General features: G+C 53.7%; 2 protein-coding genes and 1 non-coding gene across 10 annotated transcripts in view; 1 reads left to right on the top strand and 2 right to left on the bottom strand.

The window, feature by feature from the left end:
- Nucleotides 1-5,757: 5,757 nt before the first annotated feature.
- LOC105490055 (actin related protein 1B) lies at nt 5,758-14,117 on the bottom strand. Of its 2 annotated transcripts, none has more exons than XM_011755313.3 (11): nt 13,908-14,117; nt 11,940-12,004; nt 10,343-10,418; nt 9,139-9,264; nt 8,665-8,789; nt 8,211-8,427; nt 8,008-8,100; nt 7,727-7,901; nt 7,236-7,297; nt 6,942-6,982; nt 5,758-6,750 (listed from the first exon to the last, which is right to left on the bottom strand). In XM_011755313.3, exons 1-11 carry the CDS (start codon nt 13,953-13,955, stop codon nt 6,648-6,650), a joined length of 1,131 nt encoding a protein of 376 aa, XP_011753615.1. In that variant the 5' UTR covers nt 13,956-14,117; the 3' UTR covers nt 5,758-6,647. The 2 variants fall into 2 exon arrangements, with proteins under 2 accessions (XP_011753615.1, XP_024651240.1); XM_024795472.2 differs by lacking the exon at nt 13,908-14,117 and adding an exon at nt 13,086-13,761.
- Nucleotides 14,118-14,660: 543 nt separating this feature from the next.
- Nucleotides 14,661-14,801, bottom strand: LOC112428119 (U4 spliceosomal RNA). Its single transcript, XR_003020010.1, has one exon. It is a non-coding gene; the product is annotated as a U4 spliceosomal RNA (small nuclear RNA).
- A 1,279-nt stretch (nt 14,802-16,080) lies between these two features.
- The window catches only part of C13H2orf92 (chromosome 13 C2orf92 homolog), a 39,334-nt gene continuing 37,136 nt past the window's right edge, over nt 16,081-18,278 (top strand). For 2 of the 7 annotated variants that reach the window (XM_071077310.1, XM_071077311.1), the window contains exon 1: nt 16,083-18,270. The gene's annotated coding sequence lies outside the window, so the exon portion shown is untranslated. Of the gene's footprint in view, nt 18,271-18,278 lie in introns of all 7 variants that reach the window. The other 5 variants (XM_071077315.1, XM_071077314.1, XM_071077312.1 and 2 more) reach the window with 4 other exon arrangements.

Here is an 18,278-nt window from a genome sequence, read left to right as displayed (position 1 = left end):
TCCTTGACTATCCCGACTTTGACACTTTGAGAATTATACCAACAACTTGGGTTTGTCTGTTTCACACTGGATTCAGGTTACACATCATGGGCAAGGGATGCTGCACCCTTCCTGGGAAGCACGTGATGCCAACTTGTCCGCTGCTGAGGAGGTTCACTTCCGTCACTCGATGAAGCTAATGTCTCAAACTTCTCCACTGTGAAGTTGCTCTTTATTATCTTTTTTTTTTTTTTTTTTTTTTTTTTTTTGAGACAGTCTTGCTCTGTCGCCCAGGCTGGAGTGCAGTGGCCGGATCTCAGCTCACTGCAAGCTCTGCCTCCCAGGTTCACGCCATTCTTCTGCCTCAGCCTCTCGAGCAGCTGGGACTACAGGCACCCGCCACCTCACCCGGCTAGTTTTTTTGTATTTTTTTAGTGGAGACGGGGATTCACCGGGTTAGCCAGGATGGTCTCGATCTCTTGACCTTGTGATCCGCCCGTCTCGGCCTCCCAAAGTGCTGGGATTACAGGCTTGAGCTCTTTATTATCTTATGAGGCAATAACTTTCAACTTATCAGTATGGATTCATGCTTTCTTATTTTATTCAGTGGATTATAATCCATGGCTATCATTATTTATTTTTTGGTGTTTAATTTGTTCCAAATTTGGCCAGTGGGAACCTCTTCAAGCTGGCTCCTGTGGCCTTTTGACATGCCCCTATCATTCTTTGAGCATTTCGTTTTTTGTTTTTTGTTTTTGAGACAGAGTCTCGCTCTGTCACCCAGGCTGGAGTGCAGTAGCACAATCTCGGCTCACTGCAAGCTCTACCTCCTAGGTTCATGCCATTCTCCTGCCTCAGCCTCCCGAGTAGCTGGGACTACAGGCGCCTGCCACCTCACCCGGCTAATTTTTTGTATTTTTAGTAGAGACAGGGTTTCACTGTGTTAGCCAGGATGGTCTCGATCTCCTGACCTCATAATCTGCCCGCCTCAGCCTCCGGAAGTGCTGGGATTACAGGCATGAGCCACCGCACGCAGCCTCTTTGAGCATTTCTTTTTATTTTCTAGAATAAAATGTTCCAGGCTCATCTTCCAGGCTGTGAATAAACCCGTGAGGAAGTTGCTATTATTACCATCCCCATAATAGATACGGGGAAGCCTTGGGACAGCTCTGGAATACACAGCAATTTCTTGTGGCAAGATTGTGAACCTAGACCATAGCTCCAGACCGTGAGCTCTTTTTCCCCCACCCCCAACTTTTACATTTTTATTTATTTTTGAAACAGGGTTTCTGTCACCCAGGCTGGAGTGCAGTGGTGTGTTCATAGCTCACTGCAACCTTGAAATTCTGGGCTCAAGCAATCCTGCTGCCTCAGCCTCCCAAAGTGCCGGGATTACAGGCATGCACCACCACACACAGCCCAATTTTCTATTTTAAAATAATTTTAGACTTAGAGAAAAATTGCAAAAAATAGTTCCTACTTACCCTTCACTCAGTTTTCCTTAATGTTAACATCTGGCACTACCGTAGCAGAATTATTGAAACCAGGAAATTAACACTGAGGCAGTACTATGGACTAACCAGCAGACCCTTTCGGGATTTTGCTGGCTTTCCTGGTAAGGTCTTTTTTCCAACCCCAGGATCTCACACTGCACTTGGTCTTTCCTCGTCCCCATGACCTGCCACTTGTGAACAAGACAAGTCTCTCTTCATTTGTAGACTGCCCTCAGTTTGGGTTTGCCTGCTGCTTGCTCCTGGTTAGATTGAGGTGTTGCGAGACCACCACAGGCAAAATCAGGCCCTTCTTAGTGCATCATCAAGAGATAATGACTTATGGCCAGGCCTGGTGGCTCACGCCTGTAATCCCAGCACTTTTGGAGCTGAGTCAGGCAGATAACTTAAGCTCAAGAGTTCGAGACCAGCCTGGCCAAAATGGTGAAACCCCATCTCTACTAAAAATACAAAAATTAGCCGGGTTCAGTGGTAAGCGCCTGTAATCCCAGATACTTGGGAGGCTGAGGCAGGAGGACCGCATGAACCCAAGAAGTAGAGCTGAGATCTCACCACTGCGCTCCAGTCTGGGCAACAGAGAGAGAGTCCATCTCAAAAAGCAAAGAAAAAAGAGACAATGACTTATGGCCAGGCTCGGTGACTCATGCCTGTAATCCCACTGCTTTGGGAGGCTGAGGCAGGCGGTGTACTTGAAGCCAGGAGTTCAAGACTCACCAGGGCAATACAGTGAGACCCCCACTCTCTCCAAAAAGAAAGAACTAGTGGGGTGTGGTGGTGCCTGCCTGTAGCTCCAGCAACTTGGAGGCTGAGGCAGGAGGATCCCTCGAGCCCAGGAGATGGAGGCCACAGTGGGCCGTGATCATGCCACCACATTCCACTCCAGCCTCCTCAACAGAGTGAGATCCTGTCTCTAAAAAAAACCAAAAAAGACAATGACTTATTACTGGAGATGTATACTCTGATTATTTGGTTGAGGTAGTATCAACGTTTCTCCACCATAAAGTTACTATTTCTCCTTTTGTAATTAGTAAGTATATTGTAGAGGGATAGAGACAACACAAATGTCTTTACTTTTGCCCGCTGATTTTTGTCTCCATTCTTACCTGCAACAATGATCACTGTGGTGTTTCCTCAATGGTGACTTTCTTTTTCCACAATTCCTTTGACAGCAACTGGAGTTCTACCATAAGTGAGAGCCGTCCCTTCTTCCCCATGTATACATTTATTGTTACTTATTTGCATGAGTATGACTCACATATTTTATGCCATGGCTTATCATCCGTTACAGATTTGAGCATTGGGTGCTCCTTCTAATTGGTTCTTGTGTCCTTTAGACAAGCCCTTCCCTTTTTCACTTCCTTACTTTATGGTACCACGGAATATTCCAAGCTCATCTATGATTTTCCCTGTTCCAGGGAATTGTCCCAGGGGAAATGTAATGTCCCCTACTAGGAGGACCAAACCTTTGCTCTTGGGTGGAAGTGGCTTCTATCTGAGCTTAGTTTAGAAAATGGAGCCCATCGGCCGGGTGCGGTGGCTCATGCCTGTAATCCCAGCACTTTGGGAGGCCAAGGTGGGTGGATCATGAGGTCTGGAGATCGAGACCATCCTGGCTAACACGGTGAAACCCTGTCTCCACTAAAAATAAAAAAAAAAAAATTAGCCGGGCATGGTGGCGGGCGCCTGTAGTCCCAGCTACTCGGGAAGCTGAGGTAGGAGAATGGTGTGAACCTGGGAGGCAGAGCTTGCAGTGAGCAGAGATCGCGCCACTGCTGAGATCGCACCACTGCACTCCAGCCTGGGGAGACAGAGTGAGAAGATTCCATCCCCCGCCAAAAAAAAAAAAAAAAAGAAAATGGAGCCCATCAGCTGCGTGCAGTGGCTCACGCCTGTAACCCTGTAATCCCAGCACTTTGGGAGGCCAAGGCGGGTGGATCACGAGGTCAGGAGATAGAGACCATCCTGGCTAACATAGTGAAACCCCATCTCTACTAAAAATACAAAAAAAAATTAGCCAGGCGAGGTGGTGGGCGCCTGTAGTCCCAGCTACTCAGGAGGCAGGAGAATGGCGGGAACCCGGGAGGCGGAGCTTGTAGTGAGCCGAGATCGCACCACTGCACTCCAGCCTGGGCGACAGAATGAGACTCCGTCTCAAAAAAAAAAAAAAGAGGAAAATGGAGCCCATCTTCCCTCACCAAGAAAGAACATAGGTCTCACACTAATGGTATTAAACTATTTACAAGTACAGAATAAAGAACTTTTTCCTAGCATGGTATTTAGAAACCAAGATCTGGACACTGTATGTGCTCATAGCTATTGTAGTGTCACTGCTTCCAGACCTTCCCAGCAGACAGGGCTAGGAAATGCATGTCTATGTTCTAATGCTGGCTGTCACACACGGATGTGTTTATTTCAGTATCTATCTGTATGTATATTAAAACCATGAGTTCATACTACTTCCAACTCTAATCCAACACAGGCTTCATTCCAGCTGTACTACCTTCCTCCTCTGTAGCTTTTTCCAACAGTGAGAAGCTGGCAGAGTCTGAGCACTTTAACCTGCCAGTAGAAGGGGTACAGAGGATGGCACTTTGCCTCAAAGGACAAGATTCTGACAGGCACAAGCGAAGGTCATTCCCATGGAGAGAACAGCATGCTTGGAGGCTAGCAGGCAAAGGATATGAGGGGTAAGCCTAAAACAGGGAAGGAACAGGTCTCAAGGGGCCTGAGTCAAACACAACATGTGGCTCACGAAGGTGGTTTTACCAACATCACATCAATTGTTTCACGTCACCAGGCAGTGGAGAACCACTTGACACTTTGCAGTAGGAGGTGTCAGAACCAAGATTATCTGGGCTTTAGGTCCAGGAGCAAATAGATTGGGTGGGCAGGGAACGAAGCTGTGGTCATAAGCTACGGTGGCAGTGTCTGTACTGGAAAAGACCGATGGGAACGGTACCACAGAAGAACCACACCAGCTGGTGACTGACAGTGTGGGGGAGACAGGGAAGGCGTCGACGGATAAGGCTCCAACCTGGGAGGCAGGGAACCAGTGGTGCCACGAACAGAGCCCTGTGGGAAGAACTGGTCTGGAGGGCACCCTAACGTGGAGTTCTCCGTGCAAATTCTGCTCTGATAGGCCAGTGCAAGCATAATTGCCCTGTGACCACAAAGCCTCACAAACAGCCTTGGCAGACAGGCCTCAGTACTCTCCACTCCTACTTCATCTCCTCGGTCCTGGGCCCTCCCTTGGCCCCCACAAACCCCAACTGACTACAACACACTGCTGTGGTCACCATCCTTCTATGGCTGGCCATCCATTTCCTAGGACACAGCTAACAATCCTCCACATACCAGCTTAACCCACCTTCTTGGTTCATCTCACACAATGGCCACAGACCAGTGACCCTTCCCTGCTGACTGGGCATTGGGTCTCTGCCTTCCTCTCCAGCCCCACTGGTCCCAGGTGCTTTTTTTGTTTGAGACGGAGTCCTGCCCTGACGCCCAGGCTCACTGCAAGCTCCACCTCCGGGGTTCACGCCATTCTCCTGCCTGAACCTTCCATGTAGCTGGGACTACAGGTGCCTGCCTCCATGCCCGGCTAATTTTTTTTTTTGTATTTTTTAGTAGAGATGGGATTTCAGTGTGTTAGCCAGGATGGTCTCAATCTCCTGACCTTGTGATCTACCTGCCTCGGCCTCCCAAAGTGCTGGGATTACAGGCGTGAGCCACAATGCCCGGCCAAGTCCCAGGTGCTTCTTTGGGCTCTCACATCTGCTTGGAATGACTGCCCCTCCCTGGCTAACCTCTGGGCCCTTGCAAGGCGGCCTGCCCCAACTGTTGGACTAGACGCCTATTGCCTCAGCTCCACCAACTCTTACTAAAATGGCCCTTCTGTCTTACTCCCCTGACCTGTGTATTTGTTAGGGCAAGGATATAACTTGTTGACCACTGGCCCCAAAGACACGGTACCATCCCGGACACACTGTAGATGCTTAAACACTTAAGGAAGGCAGCCTGGTTCTGCTTCCCCTGGTGGACTGCAGCAGGGGAGGTGACAGGTGAGGGAACTATGCTCCAGGGTGAGAGCCCGGCCTCCTGAGGCCTCTCGTGCCACGTTGCCCGGCCAACCACTGAAACCCTCACGCTGCTGAGCTAGAGCCAGTGCCATGCTGCATTCGCTCTGGTCCTTTCTCTGAAAGTCCCCAGGGATGGAAGAGCAAACAACAGCACAGACAGCCACAAGAAAACAGAGCCACACACTGGGCCTTGTCCATAATTATTACTACAATGATTTACAAAAGTTTTTTTTCAGGCAACTGTGTTAAATTATTGTACATATCTGACAGAGGGAGGTGGGGCCCTGGCCACAGCAAAAGTGACGACCTCTTTCTTGGGTGAGGTGAGAGAAGAAAATGTCCCCCACCCCCTTTTAGGTCTGACTCATTAAGTGGCTTCCCTTCAATAAATGATGAGCATCAACCCTTTCCCGCCCAGGGTGCCAAGGGCAGAGGGAGGCGCAAGTCGACGAAGTGCTCCGAGGGGAGAGTGCAGCAGCTCCGGCCACCTTGCAACCTCTGCCCTGGCTCCGAAGGGCCTGACCCTGGGCTGCACCCCCTTGCTGGGGACGGAAGACCATTCAGTACTGAGCCCTCCACCAGGGCATCTACCCAGGAAGACAGGACAGTGTGTGGAAGGGGCTGTGCCACCGTCGGGTCACGAACAGGAGGTGGCAATGGACGTGCTGACACACCAGCGGGAGCTGCTGGACGCCCCTCCAGCCCACTCCCCAAACTGGCTACACAGGCATCCAGGCATTCTGGCCCTGGAGCTCGGGGAGGCAGCCCTGAGAGTCAGAGCAGGGAACCACAGGCCTAGCTGGCCCTGCCGGGGGGATACCCAGAACAGCCCGACGTGGCGCTCAATTCCCATGCGCCAGCTCAAGGCTCCTGTCCATGCAGCTCAATGTTACTCATATGTGCGTGTCGTGTGTGTGTAGAGGGGAAGGCTGCAGGCGGGCACTGTCGTGCCGCCCACCCAGGGGTTCAGGGCATGCAGGGGACCCTAAGCCAAGTATGCGAGCCCAGACCAAAAAGGGTTAAAGGCTCTGGCTGCCCTCCCTCCCCCTCTCCCAATGTGCCCCGCCCTCCTCGGGCACTAGAAGGTTTTGCGATGAATAGCACGGGAGCCATCCTCTTCATACTCCTTTTTGGACACCCACATCTTCTTAAAAGTGTCCAGCGAAGCCAGGATGGAGCCACTGTGGGGATGGAGGGATAGTGTTGCTGTGGACCTGTCGGGGAGCCAGCCACCTTCCTGGGCGCTCAGAGTTCCGTTTCCCTAATTTGGGAGGGAGATCCACCCACCTCCACCTGGCCTGGGCCAACCCCGGGAGGAGCATCCAGGGTAAGGTGGTCTCTTCCCAGCGCCCTCCCCTGAGCCCTGCCTCACCCAATCCACGTGGAGTACAGCCGTTCCTGCGGGGCTGAGATCTAGAGGGAGGAAGTGGCCACGTCACTGTGGGTCCCCACCCAGAAGCCATCCTCCCAGCCTTGGGGTCACCTCCCCAGGTCCTGAAGCCTGACAGCAAAGGCATCAGCTGGGGAGCGGGAGCAGTGGCCCTGGGAGGAGCAGGGCTGGGTGGACGCGAGCCAGTGAGCAGGTCTAGAGGCAGCACCCACCCTTCCTCCCCATGCCGAGGTTGCCAGCGCCCCAGCGCCCCAGGGGAAGTCTCTGTAACCTCACCTTGATTTTGACATCCTTTGGAGCAAGCTTCTTCACTTCACTGAGTAATCGGTCTCCGAAGCCTGTGAACACAAAGCTGGTTGAGCCTGGGGTCTATACCCGGCCTCCACGCTGCTAGCTCCCACACCCAACCTTCAGGGCCCCCAGCTACTGCTGGCCTTCTATCAGCAGCTCTTCCCAGGTTGAAGGGCAAGGCTGAGAAATGATCCAGCCCCATGGCTGCCTGTGGGCCCTGCATCCTCACAGAGGCAGCGTGAGATGAAGCCACACGGGCTCCTTGCTCAACACTCACAATACACTTTAGAGCTTGTGTAAACTTCTCCTCTATTCACAGAGTGAACAAAATTTAATTTTAAATCTTGGTCTGTTAAAAAAAACTTGTTCACTGAGCACCACCAAAAAGCCAACAGAAAATGGCTCTGGGCGGAGGTGCACTCGCCGAGGGTCCAGCTGCCCTCGCCTCACCACCACCAACTCCCGGGCCACAGCACCTTTGAAAAGCGTCGAGCCACCGGAGAGCACGATGTTGGCGAACAGTGTCCGGCGCAGGTCCATGTCGGACTTGTGTATGGCGAAGGCCAGCACCTCATGGAGCCCCTCACTCTCATCCCCTACAAGGTCCGGCTGGAACAGCAGCTCGGGTGCCCGGAATCGGGCAGGCCCCACCTTAAGTGGACAAGATTGAGGCAGACAGGCTTCCCGGAGAAGCTGGCCACCCCTTTCCCCAGGCTGGGCACTGGCTGCCACTCCAGTGCCAGGCCCGGCCACTTACATCGAGCGTGCTGCCGTCTGGCAACGTGTACTGCACCTTCTCCGTCTCCAGAGCCTCATCCTTCTGCGGGTTGATGGACAGGTAGCAGGCTCGCTGCGGGGGCGGGGACACAGCCCTCAGAAGGCTGCACCTGGGACACCTGTGCCTTGGTGCCACCCTTTCCTCACCCCAGGTCGTGTCCACACCCTCTTGCCCCTCGTCACCTCTTTGATTGTCCGGACAACCTCAAACTCGGCCGAGGTATGGAAGTCAACCCCTTCCTTGCGCAGCAGGAGTCGGAGGTAGCGGGAGACGTCGCGGCCGGCAACGTCCACCCGCATGATGGAGTGAGGCATGGCGAAGCCCTCATAGATGGGCACGGCGTGAGTGACCCCGTCGCCCGAGTCTAGAACCACTCCCGTCGTGCGTCCCGTTGCGTACCTGTCACCAGGTCAGCATCCCCTCACCTCAGCCACTGAGGCACGGGGACCTCCTCACCCAGGGGAGGAGCCCTGGCACGCCTGCATTATCTAGTCGGAACAAAGGGCACGAGGGACTCCCCAGAGGAAGAGTCATCAAGGGGCTGTTTTTCCAGGGAAGTCAGACCCTGGTCGTGGCGAGCAGGAGGGCGGCGCAGGGAGGACGGGACTCAGGGAGGCCAGGCTGAGGGGCACTCACAGACTGAGCACAGCCTGCACGGAGATGAACAGCGCCGGCACGTTGAAGGTCTCAAAAAACACCTCTGCCGCCTTCTCCCGGTTCTTACTCGGGTTGAGCGGGGCCTCCGTGAGGAGCACAGGATGCTGCGAGGGTGGGACGGTGGTAGGCACGCAAGGAGGCAACCTGCAAGGCCCTAAAAGGCTCTTTCCAGAGAGCCACACCCACCCGCTGGCGCACAGGCGGCTCAGCCTCCTACCCCTCCTGAGGGCACCATCCCTTGATCTGCTGGCAGTTACTCTTCCGGAGACCCGGCTCTCTTTGGAAGATTCTGCCTAGCAGCCACGGGGCGCGCATGCGCACCCAGACACGCACGGAAAGGCAGCAGGCCCTCCAGAAATGCAGAGGGGAAATGTGGGAGCCGGCGAGGAGGGACGCGCAGGAGGGGGCAGAGCCAGGAGAACGCGGCGCAGGCGGAAGGGGCAGCCGCCACACCTCCTCTGAAAAGGTCTGCAGCTGGTCCTTCGAGTAGACGTACTGCCAGATGCGCTCCATGTCATTCCAGTCTCGCACTACGCCGTGCTCCATGGGGTAGCGGATGGTCAGCAGCCCCCGGTGCTCCTGGCGGGGTGGGAAGGGGGTGTGGCATCCGACCCTTGCTCAGTGGCTGCTTTCCGCCCTCCTGGAAGCTGCCCCTCACCTGCCCTGACCAGAACCGCCCCTGCCCACTGGGTCTGTGTCCCAGGGTCTGTAGCGGGTCCTGAACTCAGCATGGGTTTACCTGCCTAATAGCTTCTTAGGCTCTCAGAGCCCAGCTAGCTTCGGCGGGGGGGGATCGGAGAGGGTGGCAGCATGTCCCCCAACATCTGCAGACCCTCTTCTTCCCTGTTCCCGCTGCCGGCACGTCCCCCACATTCTCCTCGCACTCTGCCCGTGCTGGCACCTTGTAGCCGCCCAACATGGCCCCTCCGGGGCCACCTGTGCACCCTGACCTGTGCCTCTTCCCCCAGCCCTTTGGCCGGTCCTCACCAGTCCCCTGCATGCACTGATGTGCTGCTTCCACCTGCCCTTCGATGACCCCTAGGCATGCCCCTTCTCACCGAGCTCAGCTTCTCACTTAGCTCCTCTCACCACCTCGGCTCCTACGGACCCCACCTGTGAGACCCCCACCTCCGCACCTCCAGCTCAGGCCTCCCCTTTCTGGGCCCAGAACCAGGCATGCCCCACAGCCCGGCACCCGACGCAATGGTCCTCAGGCGCCTAAACTGCCCTTGGCCAAGCTCAGCTTGCTGTTCTCCCCACACCCACACACGCTCTCCTGAGGGTCTGATCAGGCCGTGCAGTCCCCTGGTGGGGCACCCCGGCTACAGTGTGAGAGGAGGCCCCACGGCCTCATTAGAACACACATCAAGTGTGTGATTCTGACTCTTATATCACTTTTTAATTGGTTCTTGGTTCTGTAGCTTCCAAATAGCTTCTAAAACACAGGACATGATGAGCTCTACCCATGCTCCCTAGAAGAGGAACCGTGGCCCCATCTCAGGGCGAGGTGCCCCTGCACAGCACTTCCCAGCCGGAGCCCGGAGAAGGTGCCCGGGAGGTCACCAGCAGAGGCTCAAGAACACGGGTCTCTCACATATGCCATGCCCCTGCAACTGAGGACCCCACACCCAGGGAAAGGCAGGCTCCTCGGTGTTACCTCTGCTTTTGGTCCGATGAAGAGGTCCCCCTCCAGGGCTCCAGCCATCACCCGCATGTGCTTGGGCCGTCCGACACTGTGAGGACAGATAACGTCAGCAAGGAGGGCAGGGGGCATGGTGGAGCTTGTGTCCAGAAAAACTGAAATCCAACCACAGCTGCCCAGAGGGTACTGGCCTCCGAACACCAGGATGTGGCTGGGGGAGCACAGGTTGGAACTGGGGCCTATAGGGTTTGGGGCTAGAGAGGGGGCCTAGGCAGGATGAGAAGCTTAGGGTCGGAAGGCATGGTCAGCACAGACAGTTGCGTGTCTGAGCACCAGAACCCAGTCCTCCATGGCCCAGCCCTTGTAGAGGGTCAGCTTCCTGCAGCCACAGTGACTCAGCCCACGCTCCTGACTTCGGTGGGGCAGGGCTGCCGTCACCATCCACAGACTGAGGGAGGACAGCCCCAGGAAGCTGGGTGGGGGCTCCCTTGTGCACCCTGCTCTCACTCACTCAGTGCCACCCTACCCCACTGCCAGGGTTTCGGGATCAGAGATTCACTTCTTGGGAACTGTAGGATTTGATGAGCTACCACTAAAGGCAAAGGAACCTCTAATTATACCCACACAGTCATAAAGGAATGCTGAAGCTCGACAGGGAGCACCACGCTAGCTCTGTCCCAGACCAGGCCGGGCTCCGGCTAGCCTGCCACCTGTGGGGGTCTAGGACCCCCTGCTGCCTCCTGCCTTTCGGCCACTCATTCCCAAGCCTCCAGGAAGACGTGCTCCTGAGGGCAACTTTCTCAATGGGCTCGCGGCGGGTGCGAGGGGCACCCCAGTCTCTCTGGGTTTGCAATTCTCTTACTCCTGCCTCCACCAGTACCACACGGGGCAAAGGATCCCCTCTTTTTTTTTTTTTTGAGACGGGGTCTCGCTCTGTCACCCAGGCTGGAGTGCAGTGGCCGGATCTCAGCTCACTGCAAGCTCCGCCTCCCGGGTTCACGCCATTCTCCTGCCTCAACCTCCCGAGTAGCTGGGACTACAGGCGCCCGCCACCTCGCCCGGCTAGTTTTTTGTATTTTTTAGTAGAGACGGGGTTTCACCGGGTTAGCCAGGATGGTCTCGATCTCCTGACCTTGTGATCCACCCGTCTCGGCCTCCCAAAGTGCTGGGATTACAGAAAGGATCCCCTCTTAACTGCAACAAGACATTTTCTAGAGTCTGCAAACAAGTCCAGCAGAAAACCCCTTCAGGGAGGAAAGGGTGGCTGTGCATCTAATTCCTCACTCCTCCTGATCTGAGCTTAGGGCTCCCCTTGGAGGTGTCTCCCTTTATTCTTGCTGCTGCTACCAAACCCCATCCCCAGGGAAATACTGGCTGCTTTTCCTCCTTGCTGGCTCAACAACACCAAACTGAGAGACTCCAAAGACAAAGGGGAACCCTAGAACGCTTAGTCTTGTTCTTTCAGTGCTCTCTCGAGTGTCAATCTCACAAATTTGGTGTTTTCCATACAGGTCAGGGCAAAAATTGTCTTCAAAGAGTGCTGTGACAGAAGGCTAACGTTCTCACAGAAGATAAACAGAAGGACTGAGGCTGCTGCCCGAGCCACACTTACTAGTTTGGGAAACAGTATTTGGGAATCTGGTCTCCTGCAAAGCCGGCTTTAATCACCCCCGAACCCTGCAAGGAAAAACAAAGTTTAACGGCCCACACGCACCACCAGATGAAGCCAGTCCCCTGCAATGGAGAGAGCTGGCTGCCCTGTCAAGGCAGGCCAAGGAGGAAGCCAGGGACCCTGCCAGGATCATTTACAAGTACATCAATGGTTCAAGACTGGGAGCAATTTTGTATCCCCCTGCCCTGGCAACATTTGGCAATGTCTGGCAGCTGGGGAGAGGGGACATGCAGTGGGGGATGCTATTAGCATCTAGTGGGCAGAGGCCAGGGATGCTGCTAAACATCCTACAATGCACAAGTGAGCCTGCACTACCAACAATGACCTAGCCCAAAATGTCAATAATAGAGAGAGAGAGAAACCATGAAGGGCACCTTCCTCTGCACACCTCATGGTCGGCTCCAGCAGGAGGATTCCATAGCACATGCTACTCCCAAAAGCTACAAGAAACCCCTCTGCATGGGTTTTTTTTTTTTTTTTTTTCAACAGCTTCCCTCTCCCCCAAGAACCCAGAAGGCATGGAACATGGACCACCTACAGGACCTGCTGGAGAAGACCAATAGGTGCATGGGATGACTGGCAGCTCCCCTCATGTGGCTTCCCCAGAGACTACTAGGAGAACCTGCTCCTATCGCTGCCCCCACCTGGCAGCTGGACTTAAGGATCCCCCAAAGAACCGGGCAATTAGAAACCTCCCACCCAGCAAAGGGGCCAGCTTCTCAACGCAGCTCCACCGCTCTTCATCGCAACCCTCTGAGTCTGCAGCAGAAACAAACATCTCCAAGTTACAAAGGAGAGGCTGGAATCTCCAAGGGGCCTAGTGGTAGCCCTTTGAACTTAGAAGCCTGTTGATTAGCCCATACGAGTTATTTGCACATCAAGAAAGGAGGTAACCTGCTCCTTCCTGCAGCGTCCCGCTGGTGTGACAGCACGCCGCCAAGCTCAGTGCTAGCCTCCTCATTAAACATCCTCTGCTGTGACTCAGGGAGCCCACGTGGGTACTCCAGAACAGACAGCCATTCAGGGACCCCACGGGGTCATGTGGGAGGGAGACAGATCCCAGAAAGAGCAGAAGTGAGTCATTACCAAAAACTCCAAGGCCGGCACACCAGACGCAGACACCCAGCTAGGGGCAGACTCAAAGATCCCAGCCCTTATCTTCTCCCCGTATCAGAGCTCGGAGGCCAGAAATCTTCCTACGGTAGCTGAAAGCAAGCCGAGCCCCACTGCCGAAGGCCAAAACCACAGGACGCCTGACATCTTTCCTCTGAGGCTTCCAAATGATCACCCCAAATAGCTTGCTGATACTGGGAAGTGTGGCCATGAACTCTCCATTGCTCTGCTGGCCGTGAAATGTTTGCCCAGCACAGGGAGCATTTAAGGAAAAAGTCAAAGTAGCCAAGAGGCAAACCAGATGGTGGTGGACATGTGGGTGACAGAGTATCCTGCATTTGTTGCCTCGGGGTGCAGCCTCAAAGATGAAGCCAGCAGTGTGCAAAGGACAAAAGCCACCCCACCTCCGCCAGGCAGCCAGAGCCAGGGCCGAAGGACGGGGAAAGGGACTGGGGTTGAAATCTGCCCAGGGACCGCACTCTCAGCTGAGAAGGGTCCGGGGCGCGTCCCCGCCCGGCCGCCCGGCTGTCACTCAAGCTCTCCTGAACTTCCCCGCCCGGCTCGGGGAGGGGTCGGGGAAGGGGCTCTGCAACGCGGGCGAGGGGGCTCGCCCCATGGCCGGCCTTACAGGGCCAAGTGGGCGCGGGCCCCAGGAGCGACGCCAGCGGCCCGGCGGGGGCGACGGCCAAGCAGTGAGCGCAGGACGCGCCGAGGCGGGCGGGGGTCTCTCCCTGCGCCGCCGCGTGCGCCCCCGGGGGCGGGGCGCCCGCCCTCCCCCTGGCTGCCGGGCCTCACGTTGTCGATGACCACGGGCTGGTTGGCGATGATGTCGTAGGACTCCATGGCCGGGCCACGCCGGCCCTGCCCAGCAGGCGGGCTGCAGGAGGGACCGGAGAGCGGGCGGGAGGGCGGGCGGGAGGACCGGGACAGCGGCGGCTCCCGACGCGGCGCCGCGCCCCTCCCTCCCCGAGCGTGCAGCCTACGCGAGCCCCGCGGGGCTTCCTGGAGGGCGGGCCCCGCGGCCAATCACCGCTCCCACCTGGTCCGATTGACAGCAGCCGCCCGGGGCTGCCAGCGCGCAGGGGGCGGGGCCTCCGGAGGCTGGCCAGCCAATTGAGGTCATCCGGGAAAAAGTGGTCGCGGTGTTGCCAAGGTAGGCTGCGCAGCGTGGGGGATTATGTCATGGCTCCGTCTTAAAGGGGACGCGAGCGGCAGAAAGTGGAGCTGGGCTGGTGTGCGGGCGCGGCCGGAGTAAGTGGAGCTGCAAAAATTCGCCGGTCCAGGAAGACGTCTTTTCCGCGTCCCAGCACCTCGGGCCACGCTCCTTCGTGAGAGCGCCCTCTCCAAGGATGCTGGCCCTGGATATTTCGCCCAAAGTATTTATGTTTTCTTTTTTTCTGGATAAGGTGTCTTGTTCTGTCGCCCAAGCTGGAAACCTTGGGCTCAAGCCATCCTCCCGCGCCAGCCAATAAGGGTGGACTACAGGCGCGCACCACTGCCCTCAACTTATTTATCTATTTATTTATTTATTTATTTTTACTGAAATAGGCTCCGTAGAGACTGTTAAAGATTGCCAATGCCGACTATATTGCAAGTCGTCACGGTGGGGTATTGGGAAAAGTTTTCAATTAGCAATAATCGTGCTTCGCATAAACCTCATTGGCCACCTTACGGCCACCGCGCAACGCTAGCTAATTAAAACAATTTTTTTTTTTTTTTTTTGAGACGAGATCTCGTTATGTTGCCCGGGCTAGTCTCGAACTCCTGAAATTAAGCAATCCTCCCGCTTAGGCCTTCCAAAGCGTTGGGATTACAGGCGTCAGCCACTGCGCACGACCCCATGATATTTCCTCGTTGAGCGCTAAAGAAAAGATCCTTTTCCTCATAAAAATCACAGTTTCGTGGTATTTTGGTCCTGGCATTTCTTGAGCACCTGCTCTGCGCCTGCGGAGCACTTCTGTCCACTTTACATAGGTTATATTAAATCCTTACAACAATATCAGGTAGTTGTCTTATTACTCCCATTTTTCAGTCAAGGTCTTCACACTTTGGTAACCTGCCCAAGATTATTGGGCGGGGAATTGGCATGCAGGTAGCCCCCTGCGCGCACTGGATTCAGCTGCTTCAAGAGTGCAAGGTACTTGAGTTCTACATTTTTTTACCAAACGGATCCATAGTTATTTCCCTGTATAGATACCTCTCCCAATGGGTTGTGAACTTAAAATTTGTAAAATTGAAGCACAGTGTTATATGGAAATGTGCAGAAATCACAAGTGTGCATGTACATTTCAATGACTGATTAAAATGTGGACACACTTGTATAACCACCGCTGAGTTCAAGAAACAACATTGTTGCTGGAAGAGGGGTCCCGATCCAGACCCCAAGGGCGGGTTATTGGATCTTGCCCAGAAGAAATTCAAGGCAAGTTGCAGAGTACAGTGAGAAGTGATTATTTATTGAAAGCTACTCAGTTACAGAGTAGGCCATCCTCAGAAAGCAAGAGGGGGAACACACCCTCTTTATTTTATTTTGTCTTTTTTTTTTTTTTCCTTTTTGTGGAGAACAGGGTCTCGCTATATTACCCAGGCAGGTCTCGAACTCCTGGGCTCAAGCTATCCTCCCTCCTCTGCCTCCCTGAGAGCTGGGATTACAGGTGTGAGCCACCGCCCCCGGCCACCCTCTTTATTTTAAACTCTTCTTATATAGGGGTCTTACCTCTGTAAAAACTAAGCTATGTCTATATGAGGGTGGGCTGACAGCATAACAAAATTTAGTACTTTTTGATTTAAAGAAAGTTATCCTTGGCATTTTAATGCATAAATACATCAAAGCATGACTCTCTCTCTCTCTCTCTCTCTATATATATATATACATATATATATATATATTTTTTTTTTTTTTTTTTTTTGAGTCAGGGTCTCACCCTGTTGCCCAAGCTGGAGTGCAGTTGCCTGATCTCAGCTCACTGCAGCCTCCACCTCCCAGGCTCAAGCTATCCAACAGCCTCAGCCTCCCGAGTAGCTGGGACCACAGGTGTGCACCATCATGCCCAGCTAATTTTTTTGTAGTTTTAGTAGAGACGGGGTTTCGCTATGTTGCCCAGGCTGGTCTCAAACTCCTGAGCTCGAGCAGTCCACTCACTTTGGACTCCCAAAGTGCTGGGATTACAGGCGTGAGCCATTGAATCCTGTAACTGTAACTATCTTAAATCATATATTGTTAGGCAATATTGGAGCATCTGGACATTTTGTTGTCGTAGGAGTTTGTCTTTGCAGGCATTACTAAACTGCTGTTTTAGCCATAGCATCTTATTACCATGGGTCAGGACTGGCAAGGAATGTGCCTTGCTAGTTTTAAGATGGAGTTGGGGCCGGGCACGGTGGCTCACGTCTGTAATCCCAGCAATTTGGGAGACTGAGGCGGGCAGATCGCGAGGTCAGGAGATCGAGACCATCCTGGCTAACACGGTGAAACCCTGTCTTTACTAAAAATACAAAAAAGTAGCTGGGCGTGGTGGCACGCATCTGTAGTCCCAGCTACTCGGGAGGCTGGGGTAGGAGAATCGCTTGAACCCAGGAGGCGGAGGTTGCAGTGAGGTGAGATCACGCCACTAGCCTGGGCGACAGAGTGAGACTCCGTCTCAAAAAAAAAAAAAAAAGAGAAAAAGATGGAGTTGGGATGGGCATGGTAGCTCATGCCTGTAATCCCAGCACTTGTGGAGCCTGAAGTGGGTGGATTGCTTGAGCCCAGGAATTTGAGACCAGCCTGGACAACATGGCAAAACCCTGTCTCTACAAAAAATACAAAAATTAGCCAGGCATGGTGTTGTGCACCTGTAGTCCCAGCTACTCCAGAGGCTGAGGTGGGAAATCGGCTTGAGCCTGAGAGATGGAGGTTGCAGTGAGCCCAGATCGCACCATTGCACTCCAGCCTGGGTGACAGAGCCAGACCATATCTCAAAAAAAAAAAAAAAAAAAAAAGATGCAGTTGATTTTAAAATGGTGTCACCCTGTCTCTCCTAGGCTTCTGTTTTCTTAGCAGCGGGAACAGCCCCCCGTCAGTTCCTACCCCTTGGTCTCTGACCTGTTCCTCCTCCGAGGTGACCTCTGTCCTTAATTTTGAAAACATATTAGTGTTGCCCATATCTGAACTTTATGCAGATGAAGTCATCGGTATGTATTCATTTGCATCTAGTGTCTATACATTCATAAAATCGATCACTGTGTAGCCATTAAAAATAATGAGAGTGCTATGTAATTTCATATGAAACATACCAGGACACATTGCTCAGTAAAAGCAAAGAGAAAGCAGACACCGAGCGCAGACTGTTACATGCATGAGTGTCTCTGAATGGTATATGAGGCACCTTCAGGCGTCTTTTTATTTATTTATTTTTTTGAGACAGTCTTTCTCGGTCGCCCAGGCTGGAGTGCAATGGTGCAATCTTGGTTCACTGCAAGCTCTGCCTCCCGGGTTCACGCCATTCTCCTGCCTCAGCCTCCCGAGTAGCTGGGACTACAGGCGCCCGCCACCACGCCCGGCTAGTTTTTTGTATTTTTAGTAGAGACGGGGTTTCACCATGTTAGCCAGGATGGTCTCGATCTCCTGACCTTGTGATCCGCCCACCTCGGCCTCCCATAGTGCTGGGACTACAGGCGTCCGCCACCACACCCAGCTAATTTTTTGTATTTTTAGTAGAGATGGGGTTTTACTGTGTTAGCCAGGATGGTCTCGATCTCCTGACCTCAAGTGATCTGCCCGCCTCGGCCTGCCAAAGTGCTGGGATTACAGGCGTGAGCCACCGCACCCGGCCTGAAGATGATTGTCTTATAACAACCTATGTAACCCTTTTCATTTTTCCTTTAAAAAATGTCTTCCTTTACCTCGTGGAGCACATCCATTCCCATTGCTTATTCCCATTGCAATGCCTGTTTCTGAATAAACATCGTTGTTTTTTTAGAGATAGAGTCCATTGCTTTACTGCAATCTCACCAGTCTCCTGTCCCCAGGGCACTCCCACCCCTGGGTATTTGTACTGATCAACCAAGTTACACTTTCAGCATTTTCAAACTCAGGGTGGAGATTTTGGACCCTCTTGAACCTCCAGGTTTCCTCTTTGCAAAGGCCAGCGGCAGAAGCAAAAGAGATGGAGCCCAGGTTAGCGT

Source organism: Macaca nemestrina, chromosome 13, assembly GCF_043159975.1.
Source record: "Macaca nemestrina isolate mMacNem1 chromosome 13, mMacNem.hap1, whole genome shotgun sequence".
NCBI classification, from domain to species: Eukaryota; Metazoa; Chordata; class Mammalia; order Primates; family Cercopithecidae; genus Macaca; species Macaca nemestrina.
The sequence above is the reverse complement of the archived record's forward strand: the minus strand, read 5'-3'. Positions and strand labels throughout refer to the sequence as shown.

Bases quoted from the DNA above. Each gene is read 5' to 3' on its own strand.
- LOC105490055 (XM_011755313.3), bottom strand. From the start codon at position 13,955: ATGGAGTCCTACGACATCATCGCCAACCAGCCCGTGGTCATCGACAAC. The intron at 8,101-8,210 runs GTGACGAGGGGC...CCGCCCCCGCAG, and splicing joins TTGTCCGGACAATCAAAGAG to CGAGCCTGCTACCTGTCCAT. The intron at 7,298-7,726 runs GTGCTGTGGCCC...TTGTGTTCACAG, and splicing joins TGGCTCGACGCTTTTCAAAG to GCTTCGGAGACCGATTACTC.